At 36.7% G+C, this 21,515-nt stretch overlaps 1 protein-coding gene across 16 annotated transcripts in view; it reads right to left on the bottom strand.

Moving 5' to 3' along the window:
* Nucleotides 1-21,515, bottom strand: part of NRXN1 (neurexin 1) — a 1,159,797-nt gene that overhangs the window by 713,297 nt on the left and 424,985 nt on the right. For all 16 annotated transcript variants that reach the window (XM_059406092.1, XM_059406088.1, XM_059406087.1 and 13 more), the window contains one exon: nucleotides 772-1,073. In XM_059406092.1, the coding sequence (XP_059262075.1) occupies nucleotides 772-1,073 (302 nt within the window). The remainder of the gene's footprint in view (nucleotides 1-771; nucleotides 1,074-21,515) is intronic.

Here is a 21,515-nt window from a genome sequence, read left to right as displayed (position 1 = left end):
ATATACTGTAATAATATGCCTCAGTTAAAAACATACAGTATATGTGGACTCATAGATTTACTAAAGAACTGATATTTTCCTAGTATATAGACTCTTGCAAGAATTTTTTTTTTTTTTTTTTAATACAACCAAGTAGAAATGGGCACCTAGAAGATGAACTGGTCTCTCCAGAGACATTTGGGATTTAAATTATCTGTGCTAAAAATAAAAAAAGAAAGTCTTCGTAAACAGACTCTTCAGGAGATGTATAGGCCCCCAAAGTCATTCTTTCTGCCTCAGGGGCTTTTCTTGTCCCTATTTCAGAGGTGGGAGTGGAGAGGGAGCAGGGATTGATACAATCCCAAATCACAAACACACTGATTTTTTTACTACAAAAAAGGAACTGTGATTTAATGACCCCAATGTGCATGCTTCCAAATGATCACCATGAAAACCATAATTTAAAATCAAACAAACAGAAAATAATAATTAAAAAAAACAAAACACAACAAAATCACACACATCACAGGAAGGGCAGGTCGCAGGGATATCCTTGCAGCCCTCTGGGAAACTGTCATATGTCGCTGCATCAAAATAGACTTTGGGCCCCCAGAACTTTCTAGATATGCCCCTGCTCAAGTATGGCAGGAAGATTCATCTTAGAAGAAGAAAAAGCTAATTTGTAAGCGACTCTGAGGAGCCCTATATCATGTTGTTAGGGGTTTCAAGTACCACACACACAGCTGCAGTGAGAAACAAAGCCAGAAACTCTCTTATCCGCTGCGCTGTTACCTGACGCAGATTCCTGGTGACTTTCACATCATGCCAGGCATTATCATTAAACTTTCCATTCACGGGCTCCACTAGTGCTTCAAAGGCCCCTGATCCCAAATTAATGACCAGAGAAACAGCTCCATTTTTCAGGGCAAGATTGACATAATCAGCCGATTTCCCAGTGTGAAGCATCAGTCCATTCCTCTGAAGAGTTTTAAAGGACAGCGTTATTTCATCGCTGCTGCTTTGAATGGGGTTTTGAGACAAGTCGTAGCAGAAGTATTCAGATCCCTTGAAAGTGGCAATATATTCTTCTTTTCCTAGGGGGAAATAGATACATACGTGCGTAAGTAAAGAAATATACTACATAGATCAGCAGACCTTAACAGAAACAAAATTAATCATCCCCCCAAATTAACTCTGTTTAGTTAACATGCATTACAAGAGCCCCATCAAACAAAATCAAATGGTACTGTAGGTGGCAGTATATATTTTTTTAATAAACCTCCTCAGCTAGTGGGCCATCAACTGCAATAGCTAAAGCTGACATTCTTGAAAATTCAATTAATTTTTAAGTATCACTGCAAGAGCTCTGATCTGAGAAAGCAGCTCTGTGATATCTCCAGGGCATGAATCAGGTACCATAAATGCATATTGGATGGTTCTACTCTGCTGGCAACAATGGGTTCCAATGTGTTTGCAACATTCTCTCCATCCAACTGAGGCGTTATTTTAATTTTCAGTGAGACATTTATATTCAAAGATCTTCTCAGCGAAGAGACAAATATTTTCATCACTGAGAAACCATAACAAATTATCTGGTAAGGGGAAAGCAAAAAAAAAAAAAAAAAAAAAAAATAGAATTCGGTCTGAGAGTAAATAGATCTCCTACAGAGCATGTGCATTTTTTTTTTTTTTTCTTTTTGGTTTGTTCTCTCCCTGGATGGAGGGAGCAGTGATAGCGAGCTTAATGGAGCCTGCTGGATTGTTGATTCATTCCCTGATCTCACCAAGCAGATGGTAGGGTTGGCTTTTATGAGACTGGTAAAAATTCCAGCACATCATCATGGGAATAGCATGTAAATGAAGCCTCAACATTTTCTATATATCTGTCTTTACCATATTTACGAGCAACAATGTGGATCCCACAAGATGTCAGACAGATCAACCCAAAATGTGGGTATTTGGAAAGAGCAATCCTCTCCCACTGATTGAGTTTAACCAAAGGAAGAGTCTAAGCCAAAAGTTTCCTCAATTTCCTAGGCAATGATAGTATTGTGCCAAGAAAAATGAAACAGTATGGTCTAGAATCAGCTTCTGATAAACTATATAAATAGAATTTTAAATGATACTGGGGAATCTTAATCTGTTTTACTGGGAATATAGCATCTCCACCATGTCCACAGGAGGGCTCATGCCAAAAAGGGGCTTACCCTTGGCAAAAGGTTTTTACCTCAGGCCTGTTTCATTTGGTTGTGAAATTACTCATGTCCTTGAATCCGAGCTCAAATTGAGGTCTCAGATCACCAGTACCAGATGACCTGACTCTGGATGCAGACGGTGCCACAAGTGGCTAGAAGTAGGCAAGTCATGGCACGAAGTTAAACAGTGAGCACCTAGAGACTTTCACAATGGTGTGAGCCTGAGAAAAGTCACTGCCTACCAGTAAGTTATTAGTGACGACTACTGGTCAAGCCAAATCCATCACATTCTGAGGCAGAATCATAGCAAGGACAATACAAGCCAAACTAGAGGGCCCTTCCCATTTATACAGTCAAAATATTGATTGAGTACCTCCCAAGTGTTAAGCCCAGTACTAGTCTTTAGGGATAATGAAGTGGCCAAACCTGATTCCATTCCTGTCTCTGAAAGATGACAGTCGAGGTATCTACTTCCCTGGTCAGTTCAATATGGCAAGTGGCCTGATATTGGGAGTTAGCACAATTAAATATTTCTAAATATATTTATGAGGGGGAAAGAAAATAGATCGAAATATGAAATTAGATACTAGCTTGGCTACTTGCTAACTGCACTGGGAGGCAATTATGCATCTTTTCAAATCTCAGTTTCTGAAAATAGTTTGTTATACCAGTCTTCCCAGATAAAATGAGATAATGCATGTATGGATATCTGGCAAAGTTGGTAGGCATTAGGAGTGGTAGATGTTTTCCTTCTTGCCTGTCTAATGTAATAAATGTGATAAATAATCTAAATCTAAATAGGCATAAAAGGTACTAATAAAATATCAATACATTCACCCACATTAAAATTGGGAACACCTGTTCATAAATAATATCACAAAGAGAGAAAGAATCTATATAAAAAATTGGAAGAAAATAAGTTTTTAAAGATTTTACTTATCTGAGAGAGAGAGAGAGCACAAATGGAGTGACGGAAGAGGGAGGAGCAGACTCCCCGCTGAGCAGGAAGCCCAATGTGGGGCTTGATCCAGGGACCCTGGGATCATGACCTGAGCCAAAGGGAGATGCTTAACTAGCTGACCCATCTAGGCAGCTAGATGATGATATTTGCAGAATTTTCATCCCCACTGAGTACTTAGAATAGGTCTCTAAGCCACAGAGAGTTTTGGAGACCCTTCTCTGGCCTAACCCTTTAATTTATGTTATTAAGAAAGTGAGCCAAGAAACAAGACTCTTAACTATAGAGAATAAACTGATGTTACAGGGGTGGTGGCATGGGTTAAATGGGTGGTGTGTGTTAAGGAGGGCACTTGTGATAAACACCAGGTGTTGTAGGTAAGTGATGAATCACTTAATTCTACATCTGAAGCTAATATTGCACTGTATGTTAACTACCTGTAATTTAAATTCAAATTCGGAGAAAACAAATTTCAGACCCATTAAGTTTAAATGACTATCAAGTTCAGAAAGTGTGCCAGGAACAGAAGCAGACAAGAAGTCAGCCTCTGACTATCTTTATTTTTATTTTTTTAAAGATTTCATTTAGTTATTTGAGAGAGAGAGAGAGTGAAAGAGCACAAGCAGGGGGAGCAGGGGAGCGGGAGGGGGGAAGCAGGCTCCCTGCCCATCAGGGAGCCTGATGCAGGACTCGATCCCAGGACCCCGGGCTCATGACCCTAGCTCAAGGCAGACACTTAACCATCTGAGCCATCCAAGCACCAAGCCTCTGACCACCCTCAAATAACTCAATAACAGAATAACAAAGTTTGGGGATGATGTAAAGAGGTTTGGTTTATTTAAAAAGCATTTTATCCAAATGACCTAATGTCATTTCAAATCAGCATAATTCACAATGCATCTTGACAAAGGATTCCTTTGCCAGATAATGTGGCAAACCCAAAAGGAAAAACAGCAAAAAGAGTTTGCAATTCAGTAGACGGCAACCTTTGAAGTTATATGTGTGTTGATGACATTTAACACCACGATGTTTCTATTACTTAAAAATGAAAATATCACTCATTTTGTATTGTTTAATTTAAAAAATTAGGTAATTCAAATTGCATTAAAGGCAACCACATAAGTCTTGGAAAAATTCAATGTAGGACATATCATTACCTCTACAAGCCATAAATGAGACATGAATATAAACAGGAAAAATATTTTTGCTATTTTTTTAAATGAAAGAATATGTACTCTATATAAAAATGCATAAATCATTCTATTTTTTACAAGACAAGAGGATTATACTTCCTCCAACTCTTTGCCTGTTGCTGTATAATCTTTGTCATTAAGTTTTGTGCTATGTCATATGCAAGTAAGAAGCAGCATAGTAAGTAATTATTTATGCTTTCCTGTTGAAAATGTAAAGAGTGGGTCTCTTTCCATTTTAAAATACAAGTCCTGAATATTTTGTGCATTTCCAATATGTACTAAAATAATAAACCTCACAAAGAAATGAAATACCAACATTTTTTACAAAATTAAAATTTATATGGACCCACAAAAGATCCAAATAGCCAAAGCAATCTTGAGAAAGAAGAACAAAGCTGGAGGTAACAATCCCAGATTTCAAGATATACTACAAAGCTGTAATAATCAAAACTATATGTTACTGGCAGAAAAGTAGACACACAGATCAACAGAACAGGATAGAAAGCCCAGAAATAAATTATGTGTATATGATCAATTAATCTATTACAATGGAAGCAAGAATATACAATGGGAACAAAGTGTCTTCAACAAATGATGATGAGAAAACTGGACATGCTAAAGAATGAAACCAGACCACTTTCTTATATCATACACAAAAATAAACTCAAAATGGATTAAAGACTTAAATATAAGACCTGAAACCATGAAAGTCCTAGAAGAAAACCCAGGCAGTAATTTATGAAAGAATGAAAGAGAGAGAGAAAGAAACTGGATTTACAGAAATACATATAGCAAGAAATAATTATGTCCAGGGTATGTAAAGAACTTATACAAACCAATAAGAAAAGAACTAGACAAATCAGAAAAAAACAGGCAAACCATAAACAAACTCTCCATGATAACAGGATATCCATATGAAAAGATATTCAGCTTTGTCTTCAGAGGAATCAACTTAAAACCACAGTAAAATATCAGTACATTCCACTATGATGAATAAAATGACAAAGACAAATTATATCAAGTGTTGGTGAAGACATAGAACAACTAGAACTCTCGTATTATTACTGATGGGAACTACTTTTAAACTGTTTGGCAACATCTTTTAAAGCTGGATCTCTGCATACTCTATCTTCCAGTAATTCCACTTGTAAGTACACATCCAACAAAAATTCAAACAAAGATGATCAGAATAACATACCGGCACGTTTGTAGCAGGACTGCAAAATAACCTCAAGCCGAACACTAACAAAATGTCAATCTATCGAATGGATAATTTGAGTTATAGTTACATAAAGGAACAGTAATGGAAATACATGATCTTCAACCTACAAACAAAAATATAGATAAATCTCACAATAATAAGGTTAAGTAAAAAAGAAAAATGCCAAGTGCTTGCGTGGCTCAGTCAGTTGAACATCTGACTCTTGATTTCTGCTCAGGTCATGATCTTGGGTTTGTGAGATCCAGCCCCATGTTGGGCTCCACACTGGGCATGGGCCCTGCTTGAGATTCTCTGTTCTTTCCCCCTTGGCCCTCACCACATCTCTCTCTGAAAGAAAGAAGGAAGGAAGGAAGGAAGAAAGGAAGGAAAGATGGAAAGAGAAAAAAAGATGGCTAGACTTAAAAGAGTATGTCTTATGATTCCCATTATATAAAATTTTTAAAAACAAGCAAAAACTAATCTCTACTGTTTTGACAGGGATTACATTAAGTGGGTAGATTGCTTTGGGTAGTATAGATATTTTAACAGTATTTATTCTACTGATCCATGAGCATGGAATGTCTTTCCACTTCTTTGTGTCATGTTCAGTTTCTTTTAACAGTATTTTGTCATTTTCAGAGTAGAGGTCTTTCACCTCTTTTGTTAGGTTTAGTCCAAGATAACTTATTTTTTGGGGTGTAATTGTAAATGGAATTGTTTACTTAATTTCTCTTTTTATTATTTTATCATTGGTGTATAGAAATGCAACATATGTTGTATGTATGTATGTATGTATGTATGTTGACATATCCTGTAATTTTACTAAAATCAGTTCTAGCAATGTTTTGGTGGAGTCTTTCTGCTGTTCTTATACAGCATCAAGTCATCTGGAAGTAGTGACATTTTACTTCTTCCTTACTGATCTGGATTTCTTTTATTTCTTTTTGTTGTCTGATACAGCTACTTCAACAACTATGTTCAATATAAGTGGTGGGAGTGTACATCCCTGTCACGTTCCTGAACTTAGGGGAAAAGCTCTCAGTTTTTCCCAATTAAGGATGATGTTAGCTCTGAGTTTTCATAGATCTTTATTATGTTGAGGTATGTTCCCTCTAACTCTATTTTGTTGAGAATTTTCATCACAAAACAATGTTGAACTTTATCAAATGCTTTTTCTGTGTCAATTGAAATGATCATGTGGTTCTTTCTTATTCTTTCTCTTACTGATGTGATGTAACACATTGATTGATTTGCAAATGTTGGACCATTCTTGCATCCTGGAAGTATATCTCACTTAATTGTGGTAGATAATTTCTTAAAATGTATTGTTGAATTAGATTTTCTAGTATTTTATCGAGAATTTTTCAATCTCTGCTCATCAGGGGATATTGACCTATAGTTCTCTTTTTTAGCGGTGTCTTGTTTTAGTATCAAGGTAATGCTAACTTTCATAGAATAACTTTTTTGGACTAGTTTGAGAAGAATAGGTATTAACTCTTCTTTAAATGTTTGGTAAAATTCACCTGTGAAGCCATCTGGTCATGGACTTCAGTTTGTTGGGAGTTTGATTACTGATTCAACTGTGTTACTAGTAATTGGTCTGTTCAGATTTTCTATTTCCTCCTGTTTCAGTTTTGGTACTTCATAAGTTTCTAGAAATTTATCTATTTCTTCTTGGTTGTCTAATTTGTTGGCATGCAATATTGTCTTGTAATCCTTTGTTTTTCTGTGGTGTATGGTGTTTTTTCTCCTCTCTCACTTGTGATTTTATTTGAGTTCTTTCACTTTTTTTCTTGATAAGTGTGGCTAAGGTTTATCAATTTTAATGATTTTTTTCAAAGAAACTGCTTTTGATTTCTTTGATCTGTTCTATCATTTTAAAATTTCTATATCCTTTATTTCTGTTTAATATTTATTATTTCTCTCCTTCTGCTGGTTTTAGGTTTTGTTTGTTGTTCTTTTTCTAGTTCCTTTAAGTGTAAGGTAAGACTGCTTGAGGTTGTTTTGTTTGTTTGTTTGTTTGTTTTGCTTCTTGAGGTAGCTTCTATTGCTATAAACTTCCCTCTTAAAACTGCTTTTGCTGCAACCCAAAGTTTTTGGACTATTGTGGCTTCATTTTCATTTGTTTCCATGTAATTTTTAAATTTCTTCTTTGATGTTGTGGTTGACTAATTCATTGTTTAGTAGCATATTATGTAACCTTCATGTATTTGTGGTCTTTCCAAATTTTTTTCTTATGGTTAACTTCTAGTTTATAGTATTGTAGTCAGAAAAGATGCATGGTATGAGTATGATCTTCTTGAATTTGTTGAAGTTTATTTTGTGGGCTAACATATGATTTATTCTGGAAAATGTTCCATGTGCACTTGAAAAGAATATGTACTCTGATGTTTAGGATGGAATGTTCTAAATATATCTGTTAAATCCATCTGTTACAGTGTCTCATTCAGAACAATTGTTTCCTTGTTGATGTTCTGAATAGATGATCTGTCCATTGATGTAAGTGGTATGTTAAAGTTCCCTACTATTATAGTATTATTACTGATTAGTTCCTTTGTGCTTGTTATTAACTGTTTTATGTATTTGGATACTCCTATGTTGGGTGCATAAATATTTAAAATTGTTATATCTTCTTGATATTGTCCCCTTTATTATTAAGTAGCATCCTTTCTTGTCTGTTACAGTCTTTGTTTTAAAGACTGTTTTGTCCAATATAAGTACTGCTACTCTGGCTTTCTTTTGATACCATTTGCATGACTTAAACATAACAACCGCTTAACTGGGTATGACATAAGGTTTTCAATCTTTGAAGGTTAAACTGTACAAATGGATCGATTTCAACACCAAGAATTTCTACTTTATAGACAAGAATGTTAGACAAAGAGAGTTGAAATGACTTCCAAGTTCACAGAGAAATTGATTCTCAGGATAGAGCACCTTCGCACAGCCTATGCATGGGGCAAAAATCTCATTAATTTGGCCCTATGTTTCCACATCTATCAAGTTCAATGAGCTTTTCTACTAAGTGAAGGACCTGTAAGGGAATGACCCTACTTCTTAAGGACAAAGATGCATTTGGGCAGAGAGAAGTCACCCTGATCCCACTTAGATGAGGCTTTTTATGCATGCCAAAACATTTCCTACATTATTGTTTTTTATTGTCTTGCTTTTCATATGCTCAATCCCAAATAACACGTTTTTAAGGTTTTACTCTATTTACATGATTCTAAGATTGTCTTCAATGCAAACTAGAAACTAAAGTTAACATGTGAAAAAAAAAATGAACAGAAACAGACATTTGAGTGAGAGATTTGTTTCATTTGTTTTATTGCTCTTCAAGTCAAATACACAAGAATATTGTGCTAAAAACATCCTTGACTAAATAAAGGTATGCACTAGAAGTTTACATGATTAAATTAAATCATAAGCCTGACTGACTTTAAAGACAAAGCAAGTTTAGAAAAACAGAAAAAGGAAAGTCTGATTATTGAAAAACCACATCAGGATTATTAAATCCTATTCTTAAGAAGCATAACAGAAAATACAATCATTTTATTTGCCACAATCCTGTTATTTAAAAATTAAAACAACCAGTTGATCACTATAAGTAAAAATAACATGACTTTATTTTGTTTATTTTTTTAGAGAGAGACAGAGAGTGCATTCATGGGCAAACTGGTGGGAGAGGGGTAGAGGGAGAGAGAGAATCTTAAGCTGGTTCCATACCTAGCGTGGAGCCCAATGGGGCATGATGTCACAACCCTTATATCGTGATCTTGATATCATGACCTTGAGATCATGACCTGATCCAAAATCAAGAGTCAGACACTTAACCACTGAGCTAGCTGGGTGCCCCAAGCATTACTTTAAAGAGAAAGTAGTTTCCTTACATTTTTCTACCTGATTCAATGTGGTAAATTATTCCAAAATTCTCAAATATGATTCAATCTATGTAAATTCTGAGGCCAACTTCCATTATTTGCAGCAAGAAATCAAGCTTCATAAAATACTCATCACTCAAGATTTTATTCACTTTAGGTACACTTCAAAGCAACCAATCCAGAAACAAGTTGTTAAGCATCTATCAGGTAACCCTCCAAAAAAGAGACACAGCCTTAATGATGATATACTTGAGGTGATTAAATATGAAAGATAAAGAAGACCTAGATATTATTCAGCACAAAACCTTTATTTATTAGATGAAGGGAGTGAGGGCCCAACAGCTAAAATTATAGTCGCATAACTAATTGGTGCAGAATCAAAATATAACTCTTGCCTCTTAAATCCATTCTCATGGTCTTCCTCATTTCCCAGAAATTTCCATGAAATGAGTCTCTTATTAAGAACTAAAAATTAAATGCAGCTTAAACATGAACACATTTTTCTAAAAGAAAATAGGACACTGTCCAAAACTCTAGTACAATTTTCCAATCCTATTGTGAAACTGATTTGAATTTCCTTAAATAACAGCAGGTCCTGGGAACCAAAAGCCACTCTATGCCTGTCTGGGCGATGACCAATCAGTTCTGCATGGGTCGTATGATACACGGGGATAGTGATAAACAGATACTCCAGCATTCACCAGGTGTGCAATATTGCAATTTCGGGGCCTGTCTGAGGCTCAATTGCAACAACTGAATCTAAGACAACTGGACTCTAGCATATTTTAACCTGGAAAGAATCAGTAACAAAATCAAAATAAAAACATAGCTTGGCGATTATAGACTTTATGAAGAATCTCTACATGAACTTATGATTTCTTTAGATGACAATTAATGATTACCTCATAAGAAAGTAAATTATATATTTAATTATAGGAAAACAATTGTATTTGCAGCAAATTTACAGATATTCTACATTTATGATAATACTCATGTATAAAATGGACATGGAGTAAATAATCTCAAGTATGAAATCATTTTATTACCAACATAGTCAATATATAGTGAATAGCTCATCTATATAACCATGCTCCAAAGAGTGGCCAATTTAAAACACAATACTTTCTCACTAGAATCAGAGTGTACCTGCCTCTAACTCTAAAAATCTTTGTTTTGGGATATGCACATATTTTGGTCATGTGGCAAACTGCTCCACATTATAAAATGTGATTTTTTTTAATCTGAGAGAAATTATGGAATTGTGGAAGGCAAGAGCAGAGGGGAGAGAACTTTGTAAGGAAGAGTAAAGTGTTGGTTAAAGTAGAAATGCCTAAAACAATATGATCTCAACACCTGCTACCCAAAGTGTGACCTAAGGGACAGTATCAGGCATTACTTGGAGCTTGTAAAGAGTGTTAATCTCAGGACCCCTCCTCAGTCTATGGATGCAGAATTTGTATTTTAATGAGATCCCCCAGGTGATCCCAGTGAACATTAAAGCCTAAGTCCTATTGTGAGAACCAATTTTAGATTACTGTGCTTTAGAATATCTTTTAGGGATTGTAAGAGCAGTGTGTGTGTGTGTGTGTGTGTGTGTGTGTGTGGTGTGTCTGTCATGTCTGAGTTAAGTATTAAAGACAAAATATTTTGATATCATCACACTTCTCTTAAAGGATAAACATCCAGATCAATGACTTTGCATCTTTTGAATAGAAAACCAAAGACTGGGGGAAAAAAAAGAATCAGAGAGATCTGATTAGTGTGTATATGCGTCAAATATCTATTTAATATGCATCCCAGCAGAGTCTGGTTGTTAAATCATTGGAGGTAATCTCTGAATTCTTATTCTCAACGTGTTTCGCCTTTAGGCAATAATACAATAGGAACCTCTGTAGGTTTGGGAACTTAGAACTACTCTTCTGAATAAATCTGAGAGGTATATATCTCCTGGTACAGTCTAGTAAGTCATCCTTATTAGTGGATAAACTTAATGAGGTTCATGCAACTGCATTTATGTATGTCTCTCTAGAAATATCTTGGTTCATCCACTGCTGAAACTGAAAACAAACTGTCATTCATTCTAGATGTGATCCAACTCAATGAAAATGAATGGGCCTGTGCTGTCACATTTCTACTTTTTGCAGTTGAGTGAACTTGGAACATGTTAAAGTCAACAATATCCATCAATGAGGGAAATTTGTACTACTAAATATGGCCTACTATATTTAAAACCAGAATGACAATTCCTTAAGAGAAAGCACTAACTGTGTCTTGTCTTGGCATCCCGACTATCTGAAGTAGAGATGGGAGTAAATAAACATGTGGTAAGTGTAATGAGGAATGAAGCTGGGATGAGAAGGGAGGTACTTACGTAACTCTGCTTCTGAGGAGGGTTGGCTAAGGTTTTTGATTTGTTTTACTTTATTGTGTATGTGTGTATTTTAAGATAAACTGCTAACTTGCTATAAAATTAATTCAAAGTAGTTAGTCAGCATACACTAAGATCAGTACAAACCAGAAGCACTTGGATTGCAGGGGAGCATTCTTTGTATAAGGGGAAAGGGAAGGGATACCAGGAACTCACGGCACGTCTTTGATCTTAAGACAGTAATACTGAACCCAAAAGTCACACACGTAAAGTGTCTGGTACTGCAAATGGAATCAATAGGGAGATTATTATCTATTCAGGCATCATTCATTTCATAATTACATATATGGGGCCCACAATTTGGAGGCACTATTCTAAGTATAAGAAATACATCAGGATTTCTAGGGTTTCCACTTTCATCTAATGAGGGAGGAAGAGATAAACCCTGAACAAGTGACACTGAACACACAAGAGGCCCTAGCGAGAGCAAGATGGCAGGGTGACCCATGTACATGGCCAAGGGAGCTCTCTCAGCAGATGACGCTGAAACTAAGACCTGAGTGCTGAGAAGCCCCTTGGGGAGATCTGGGCAAAGAATATTCCAAGGACAAAACCTCAAAAGGGCAACTTCCTGAAATGAGGGGGAATGAGATGGGATCTGGGGCTAGGTCATGTAAGGCATTCTTTTTTTTTTTTTTTTTTTTTTTAATTTATTTGACAGACAGATCACAAGTAGGCAGAGAGGCAGGGAGAGAGAGGAGGAAGCAGGCTCCCCACTGAGCAAAGAGCCCAATGCCGGGCTCGATTCCAGGACCCTGGGATCATGACCTGAGCCGAAGGCAGAGGCTTTAACCCACTGAGCCACCCAGGTGCCCCCATGTAGGGCATTCTTGATCTTCATCAAACTTTCATATTTTATTCCATGCACAATGGGAAACCACTGGAGTAGTCTGAGGAGTGGTATGATCTGATATGTATGTTCTAAAAAAGATATGTCTGGCTTCTGTATGGAGATTGGACTACGAGTGTAGATGGAAGTGGTAGTAATGAGACCAACATTTATGATGTTTTGGACCATAGAGACATGGGTTATGGAGTCATAATCACTGGGGTTTGAATTCCACTCTCACACTGTGAGTACTTGGATATGTAACTGATCACCTTAAAATCTCAGTTCTCTTATCAGTAAATGGAAGCAATAAAATGTTTTCTCATCAGTAAATGGAGGACCTATCTGACAGGGTAGTTGTGAGGATTAAAAAATATAATGTATGTGTAATGAGTTTATTAAAAAGTTGCAACCTACAGCATACGCAAACATGAAAGAGAGTATTTATGTATTTTTGCAAAAACAGTCACTTTTTTTTCTCCATCTCTATTATCTTGGTCAGAATCACTGAATTTCTGGTCACTATTGGTTATCAAAAATTCAGGCTAATTTATAATTTTAACCAAAGAGTTGATGTAAATTTCAACCCTCATCTCATAGTTGAGGGAGAAGGGAGAAGGGATGTGGTATGGTGCTAGGCATCTTCTTATCTTCTGCCTTAAGACTTTGTTCTTCTTGGGGTACCTGGGTGGCTTAGTGGGTTAAGCCTCTGCCTTAAGCTCAGGTCATGATCTCAGGGTCCTGGGATTGAGTCCCACATTGGGAATCTCTGCTCAGCGGGGAACCTGCTTCCCCCTCTCTCTGCCTGCCTCTCTGCCTACTTGTGATCTCTGTCTGTCAAAGAAATAAATAAAATCTTTTTAAAAAAAAAAAAGACTTTGTCCTTCTTGAATTTTCTAAGTATTAAGAAAGGCAAAGAGAGAGAGAGAGCGCGAGCGAGCTAGGGAGAAAGCATGAACAAAAGAAGGAGAGGGAGGGAGAAAATAGGGAAGAAGAAAGAGACAGAGACAGAGACAAAGCTAGAGCTAGAGCTAGAGATCAGTACTCTGGTCCAGCAAGTGGCCTTCTTGTGAGTAATCCTGGCCAGATGGCTCAAGCCCCAGCCTACATGGAGTGTCTGTTTGAGCCACAGAATCTTAGGTATCCTGACTACACCAAATGCTGAGAGCATAGGCTATACTTTCTTTGTGAACTCTTTCCACCTTGCCAGTTCCCTTCTTCCCTCCTCAGAAAAGCACAGGGCAGATCAGCAAGTTTGAAGCATACACTGGATGCATCAGGAATGTAGAATACTAACCTTCCCTTTTTTGAATAATCAGGTTCTATAGTAGTCTCTTCCCCAGTTCAGCTGGACAAAGGGAGCACACTTCTTGAACAGTACATTTTCAGAGTACCTATGACCTATTGACTCTTTTTTCACCTATCTGCCCCTTCCCTTAATGCTTGGATGGACAGGAAAGGTGGGAGGTGGACAGTGTGTTAGGAGTGGTGAGAGGGTCAGTTTTGCTGTGTCGTAGTAAATGCTGAGGGAGACAAGTGGCCAGTGTTTAGAGGTTCACTTTACAGTGGAGATTACTTATATTTTTTTTGTCTCAGGGGACTCTAGTCAATAATTCTATGAGGAAGATATCTCTTGAACATGCAATTGTATACACAGTCCTGGCATATGGTGGGGAATCATTTGTTAATTACTATTAACATTATTATTAAAGTAACTACAACAGGGGCACCTAGGTTGCTCAGTCAGTTAAACATTTGACTCTTGGTTTCAGCTCAGGTCATGATCTCAGGGTCATGAGATGGATCCCTCATCAGGTTCTAAGCTCAGCTCAGTGTCTGTTTGTCTCTCTCCCTCTGCTCCTTTCCCCAACCTCTCTCTCTCATAAATAAAAATAAAATCTTAAAAAAATAAAGTAACTACTACATTTCAAAAGACTCTCTGTCCGTTAAAAAAAAATAGCTGTTTACCAGTTCTTTTATTAACCAGAATATCATTATGCCTCACAATCTAATGCCAGGAAAATTTTGGTTAGCTAAGGTTCATGGAATAAGAAAGAGATGGAAATAATATAAATGGGATAAAGGAAGAAAAAAAAATGTCTCTGTTGATGGTTTACCCTTTTAATCAGGTTTGTACTTAGAGGACTTGCAAAATGATCTCATGTGGTGTTTGTGATTTTTAGTTATTCTTATTTTTCATTCTCTCAGGGAAGCACATTGGGGTAAGAATAGGGAGACCTGGTACACTGGTTTCCACTTGGCCACTTTTCAGCTCTCTTTCCCTGGCCTCCTCCTTAGCTTCCACACACCTCATTTTCCTTCCTGGCAAAGTCACAGAGCTGGACTAAGTGCTCTCCAGTGTTTCTCTCAATTCTAAAATCCTGTGGTTCTGTAACATTCTTGATTTATTGAGTCACTGTTTCAATGATTCATTCAATAAACATTTACTGAGCCCCAACTCTGTGCCAAACTCTATTGCTTTCCTGCTGTCAAAATCAGGCAACATGCTAGAGTTAAAATGTCTTTAAAGATTTTTAATGGCTGCTGCTTTTAAAAGGAACTTTCTATAGCAACCTCAGTCTCTTTGGGCTTCTAGAGCTAGTTGTCTTCTTATTCTATAAGGACTAAAAAATTTAGAAAAACAAAGGGTCATGGGAAGGTATTCTATTCACACTATCAGAAATAAACTTTCTATTCTGATCACTTTTCTTCCTTAGCTCAAAAAGAACACCTTCAACAGATTTTCTAGTCCTATGTAAGCTGGGGTGAGTTAAAAGAATGTGTTTGATAATTCGCCCCAGAGTTTAAGGTACTTTTCCATATGAGTTCAATCCCTGGAAAAATAAAATATTTTAAGAGAAAGTTTATATGACTTACTACAAGTTTATATGAATTAATTTAGGAGTATGCATACTTCTTGGAGAAAAGTTTTGAAGAATCAATAATAACTAGTGTTAATATTTTTTTATGGATAGAGCCCTTAATTTGGAGTTAGAAGCCCTGAGGAGTTCCTCATTTTGTGGTCAGAGCTACATAAACCTGGGTAAGTAAATGTAACTGAGTATGAGTTTTATTCAGTAGAATGACTGTAGTCATGCTATCACACCACAGTTTCAGATTTCTTAAAAATGAGGATTTGTAATATAATGATTATAGAATTAATATTATTAACTATATACTGATTCTTTCATAAACTCTCCTCATCCTATCATATCTGTGTTGAAAGCACCATAAATCTACACTGTTTAGTTCAACACTTCTTACCCCAGGTTCTTCATCTGATTTGAATACTATTTTCTCAATTCTCACAACGATGCTATAAAACTAGCACCATTCTAGATATATAGGAGAGAAGTTAGTTCATTAAGTACAATTAATTTCTTGGGACTTTATTCTCTTCCCAACACCAGCAGAGTTCTAGCCTAAATGCAAACACACAGAATTTAGAGGAGAGATTTTGGAAGTAGCTCCCAGAATAAAGGGGCCATTGAACCACAAAGTTTTGGAAAAGAAGGAGCACAGGGAAGATACAAGCTCCTCACAGCACAGTTCCTGGGAACGTATCAGATATATAACTCAACAACAGTGAACCTCAGACCCAAAGTAACTCCTTTCAAGTTCTAAACTCTCCAAAGGGGATTAACTGTGATTAGTTCAGCTTGTGTTGGTCAGAAGTCTTTGCTCCACATCAGACTTATGATCAGAGGGGAGGAATGGCCAGGTTATAAAACATGGACATTGTGAGAAGACTCATCCATTAGCTCCTGACATTATCGACCAGTTGGTCTTGTAACCTAATATTAAAAGAGCACCCTTCCAGAGTGGAAGACACAGGCTTCCAGCTATGAAATGAGTGAATCACTGGCAGTGAGGGTATAGCATAGTGAATACAGTTAATAGTAGTATACCTGTTATATGGTGACAGATGGTAGCTACACTTATGGTGAGCATAACATAATGTATAAAGAAATTGAATCACTACATTACACACCTGAAATGAAGGTAACATTATTTGTAAACTATACACTTCAGCTAAAAGAAAAGAATGTCCTTCTTAGGAGGTGAATAATTATTATAATTTCCTTTTTCATTTTAACTTCGATATAAACTTAGGTCTTCAAGTCCAATGTTAGAGGAAAAAAAAGTGGACATTGGTTGATTTGTGACTAACTTTATTTGCACTCTGAAACTTCAGCAGAAATCTCAATGAATCACAGAATTGAAAACTTTAGAAGAGCTTGGGTGACTCAGTTGGTTAAGCATCCAACTCTCGATTTCAGCTCAAGTCATGATCTCAGGGTGGTGAGATCAAGCCCCGCATCAGGCTCTGCACTGGGTTTGTAGCCTACTGAAGATTCTCTTTCCCTCTCCCTCTGCCCCTCCTCTCTCTCTTACTCTCTCTTTCCCCCTCAAAAAAAAAAAAAAAAAAAAGTTATAAACTTTGGAGTTTAAAAAGGGAGACCTACAAAGGTTATGAGATTTTCTCTAATGCCTAAAGCTAGGGGTAGTCAAACTTGGGATGAGAAGCTGGGTTTCTACACCAGTTGATCCCAAACAGGGCTGGTCATCAGACCCATCTGGGAAAACTTTTAAAAAAGCATAGTTCATTTTTTTTAAAAGATTTTATTTATTTATTTGAGAGAGAGAAAGAGAGAGCCCTTGCAGGGGGGGAAGGGCAAAGGGAGAGATAGAGAGAGAAGCAGACTTAGGGGCCTGATGAAGACTTGATCCCAGGACCCCAGATCATGACCAGAGTCAGAGGCATGTGCTTAACTGACTGAGCCACCCAGGGAAGAGAAGCATATTTCTTGTACCCATCCCATAAGTCTTACTTTGATAGGACTAGATTGGTGTACCTTAACACTTTATTAGGATTTACTTTCTAGTTACTTCCAGTATACAATGTAACTTGAAACTCAATAATTTTTTGTAAAGCCCTGGGCCTTCCTTGCTTCCTTAACTTCTCATTTCCCAACAAACAGTGAGCACAAACTGAGACAAAATACAAATGAAACAACCAAAAATCAAAGCACATTCTCATTTTTAGTATGAAAGTGATTTGGTAAGAGAACATTCTGGCCAGACTGAATAATACCACCTCTTGAAACCGTAGTTATAATTCACAATGAATCCATTCACTTCTTATAGTGACCATTCTCTGCTCTCAAGGATAGGACACATTTCCACATTCACAGGCTATAAATGCTTTTTTTCTGCCTTTTTTACTAGTGAGTGAACCAAATACCCTGTTAGAACAAGTCTTTTCTTTCTAAAGTTTATTTGCTTTGATACTATACAACAAGAATATGTGGTGTATTTTATGTCCCATGCTTGAAGTAGGATGCCTCTACCTCCATTCCCTATACTGCATGCCTTTCCCATGAACAATTTATAGAGCTATAAAATTTAAAGAGATCTTATAATTCAAGGACTTTCAAAAATTTCTTCCTAAGTACCCAGGATTCACATACAATATACCAACTTTGCTACCTGCAATGTACTCTTCTGTGTTTTATAGAAATAAGAATTGCTCTAAATTGACTTCATAATCTAATAATGGTTCACCATTTGCCTTTGAAAAACACTGATTTCATTCAGCCTCTGCATTTTACAAACAGAAAAACTAAGTAAGGCCCAGAGAACTTAAAAGACTTGGCAAAAACTGTTTAGCTTCCTACTTGAATTTGGATCCCTGGACTGAATCCTGAGTTCCTTCTACTACATTCTGTGGCATTTCTAAAGCTATTTTGGATAGGTTTGAATGGACACCTTCACAGTTTCAGAGAAAAGAAAATTCATTTTGAGAATATAGGCCAGTCTGTTTTTTTCCCCCCCACACCGTGACATACAATCCTAATTTAATCGCTTTCTTAGATACCTAGTTTTTATAACTCCTAGAGAAAATACACAAAATTAAAGTTTTACAGATTTCATATCACCAAACAATATTATTATTTTTCTCAGCTTACAATTAAAAAGTGAAGTAATTATCTTAACTACTTCATCATATTTGCACTATGTTAAGCTTGTCAACACCAACCTTTGAAGTTTGCAGTCTCTTTTGATATATAGTATTATAATGAAAGGCTTTGACTCAAATGTTCAGATACTCCTGTTTAAAAATGATCAGTGCATTTTATTTTAAATTGGTAGTATTGCCCATGATGCGGAAAAAAAACAAAACAAAACTATATAGCTTTACAATAAAAAAAAAAACCCAAATCAGATACATATAAGCATATTGACAAGAAGCTGGCTCATGAGGTATATCAGGCTGAGGTGATATAATAAAATGTTAAATATTCATAGTGGTCCTTAACTTGGCATTACCATAAAATCACCTTATATAGCCTTGAAAAATATTAGATGCCTGGGTCCCTGTTTCCAACCTCAAAACTCATTTAACTGGTTCAGTGTGTGGGCATAGGAATGGGGATTTTCAGAAACTTTCTAGGTGATTCTAACGTGCAGATATGGTAAAGAAACAAGGGCTAAGAGAAATATGACCTAGGCATTTAATGGGCAATAATAGTGTCTCTGTAACTCTTCTAATTTAGTTATAATATGTGCCAAAGTCTTGTAGCTCTTTAAGCTATAATTTACACTTTAGTTGTGACCATCTGTATACAGTATTGCTGTATATTTGCATATTGCTTAATTGATAATAAGTAGTCAGCATATTTTAGCTTATAAAGTGGGAACACAATAGCATTTCCTCTCTCCCCTTCAAGAACACGATCAGATTGACCTTTGGAAGCATCTGATTTAAAGTCCATTTTCTTTTAAGGGCCAATACCACATAAATAAATACTCTACACATTCAGGTAGTATGGGAAACTAAAACCTATGCTGATATTGTGAAATTGCATATCTTCCTGAAGGAAACGTCACTTAAGAAGCATTGTAGAATTGTATCTTGCTACCAACTCAATCACATTTGCCCCCAAATATTAAAAAAACATTGGCTGAATTGAGTTGTTTTCAGTTTTTTTAAAGTTAAAAATGCAGCCAAATTCCAGAACTCTCATTATTAAAATACGTAAGATTTAAGTGTTTCTGGCAAAACCTACCACAAGCATTGAAAGAAGGCAGATGTTCCAAATCCTTAGAAGCCTGTCTTGAATCATGCTATTTATCTGCTGGTCAGAATAAAACCTGAAGCCAATGAAGAGAATATGGAAGCTAAATATCTCTCTAGGTTCATTAAAAACAAGGACAGTCTACTCTAAAGAGAAAGGCATGGAAGGGAGTCCTGGGATAAAACAGAGAAAGAGAGATGCAGAATGAAAGCTGTCCCTGAAATAGCTAACGAGAGGCGCCGACACCCATCCATCAGCAAGCTCTCCTTGACAGGCCCATCTCTGTCTAACAAGTTGACACATCCATACACCACAGGCTGAAATCTTCAGTGTTTAAGTTCCTCTTCCTTCTTCTAATAGACAAATGCACAAAGAACTGGTTTTTGCTTGCCTTGCTGCCATGCCTTAATGAACAGTCAGCTTAGGATTTTCACCAAGTCAAATGCTGATTAAAATTTAGCCTCCTTATGAAAGCCTTTAATAAATTTCGGTTTGTGTTTTCTTCACATGTATTTCAATTTGAAGACAAATTCCCCCTTTTCTCTCGTTTGCAGTTGCTTGTTTGGTTAATTAAAAGGCATGCTACTTGAATGCAGAAAGGACCCAAAATGGAAGACTGGGAAGATGGGTCAAGATGGAATGTCCCTGGCTCAGGCATGCCTGTGATTCTCTTCACTGAAACAAATCCTTTATTCTTCGTCTAGCTAAGATTCAACGAAGGCACAGAAGCAGCCCTTCAGTGTTTCCTACTTCAGGTCAAAGTCCTTTTTATACTTGGTGTGCAACCTAGTTGCATCAGAATTCAGTACAAAATGGAAAGTTTTAAGCGTCCAAGCAATTCAAGCACATTCTGTGGTCCTCTCGTCCTGTGGGCTGCCTTAGCAGATTTGAGGTATCTCTTAGGGCAAAGTGGTTTGAAAGCTTTGAGGTTTTCTTGAGGACTGGGAAGAATAATTTGACTTCACTTGGAATAAGATCATATTCAGCAGAAAAGATCTGCTGTGCTCAAGGTCATGGACCTTGGCTCTGTGGATATTCAGTTATTCAGCAGAATAGCCACTCTGAGCTTTTGAAGTGCTTTTGGATACTGCTGCCGGCGGTTCATGTGGAGACATCCCTCCCTGACAGCAACAGCCAGAGTCCCTACATCTGCATATCCCCTTCTGGATGCTGTCTGTTCTCTCCTAAAACCCTATTCCCTCTCATCAGCATCCCCCCATATATATATACACAATCTGAAAGATTTTCAAAGAAATGCTGTCCTGAATCAAGATCTGTATTTACATATATAAATGGCTAAATAGTTAAAAAACTTCAAGGTGAGGGGTTGTTTATTTTTTTTAAACTCATGCATTTCAGAGCCTTTCATCTTAAGCATCATTTTAGAATGTGTTATTTGAAAATAAGCCAGGGACGCACTAAGGAATCAATGAAATCATTAATTAAAGGAACATATTAAAGACTTATTCTGTGAGAGGCACTACATTAGTTACGTGAAGAAAACAATGGTGGATGGGAGTTCTATTTTATAAGACATTCACAATGCAAAGAAAATACAAGGCATAGAAAAAGCAATGGAAATTCAAAAGAAGAGGTTACTTTCAAAGTGTTGAGATACATTTCACAAAGAAAGTAAAACTTGGTTGGATCACATCTTGAAGGATGACTGATTTGAAATGTAAGTAATTTAGGGAAAAGGCACCACGGCAAGTGAAGAGATGAAGACGAGTGAAGGTTTTAAGCTGAGAAATCAAACAATTAATAAAATTTGA

The sequence above is a fragment of the Mustela nigripes genome, chromosome 7, assembly GCF_022355385.1.
Source record: "Mustela nigripes isolate SB6536 chromosome 7, MUSNIG.SB6536, whole genome shotgun sequence".
NCBI lineage: Eukaryota > Metazoa > Chordata > Mammalia > Carnivora > Mustelidae > Mustela > Mustela nigripes.
Note: the sequence above shows the minus strand (reverse complement) of the source record. Positions and strands in the feature narration are given on the sequence as shown.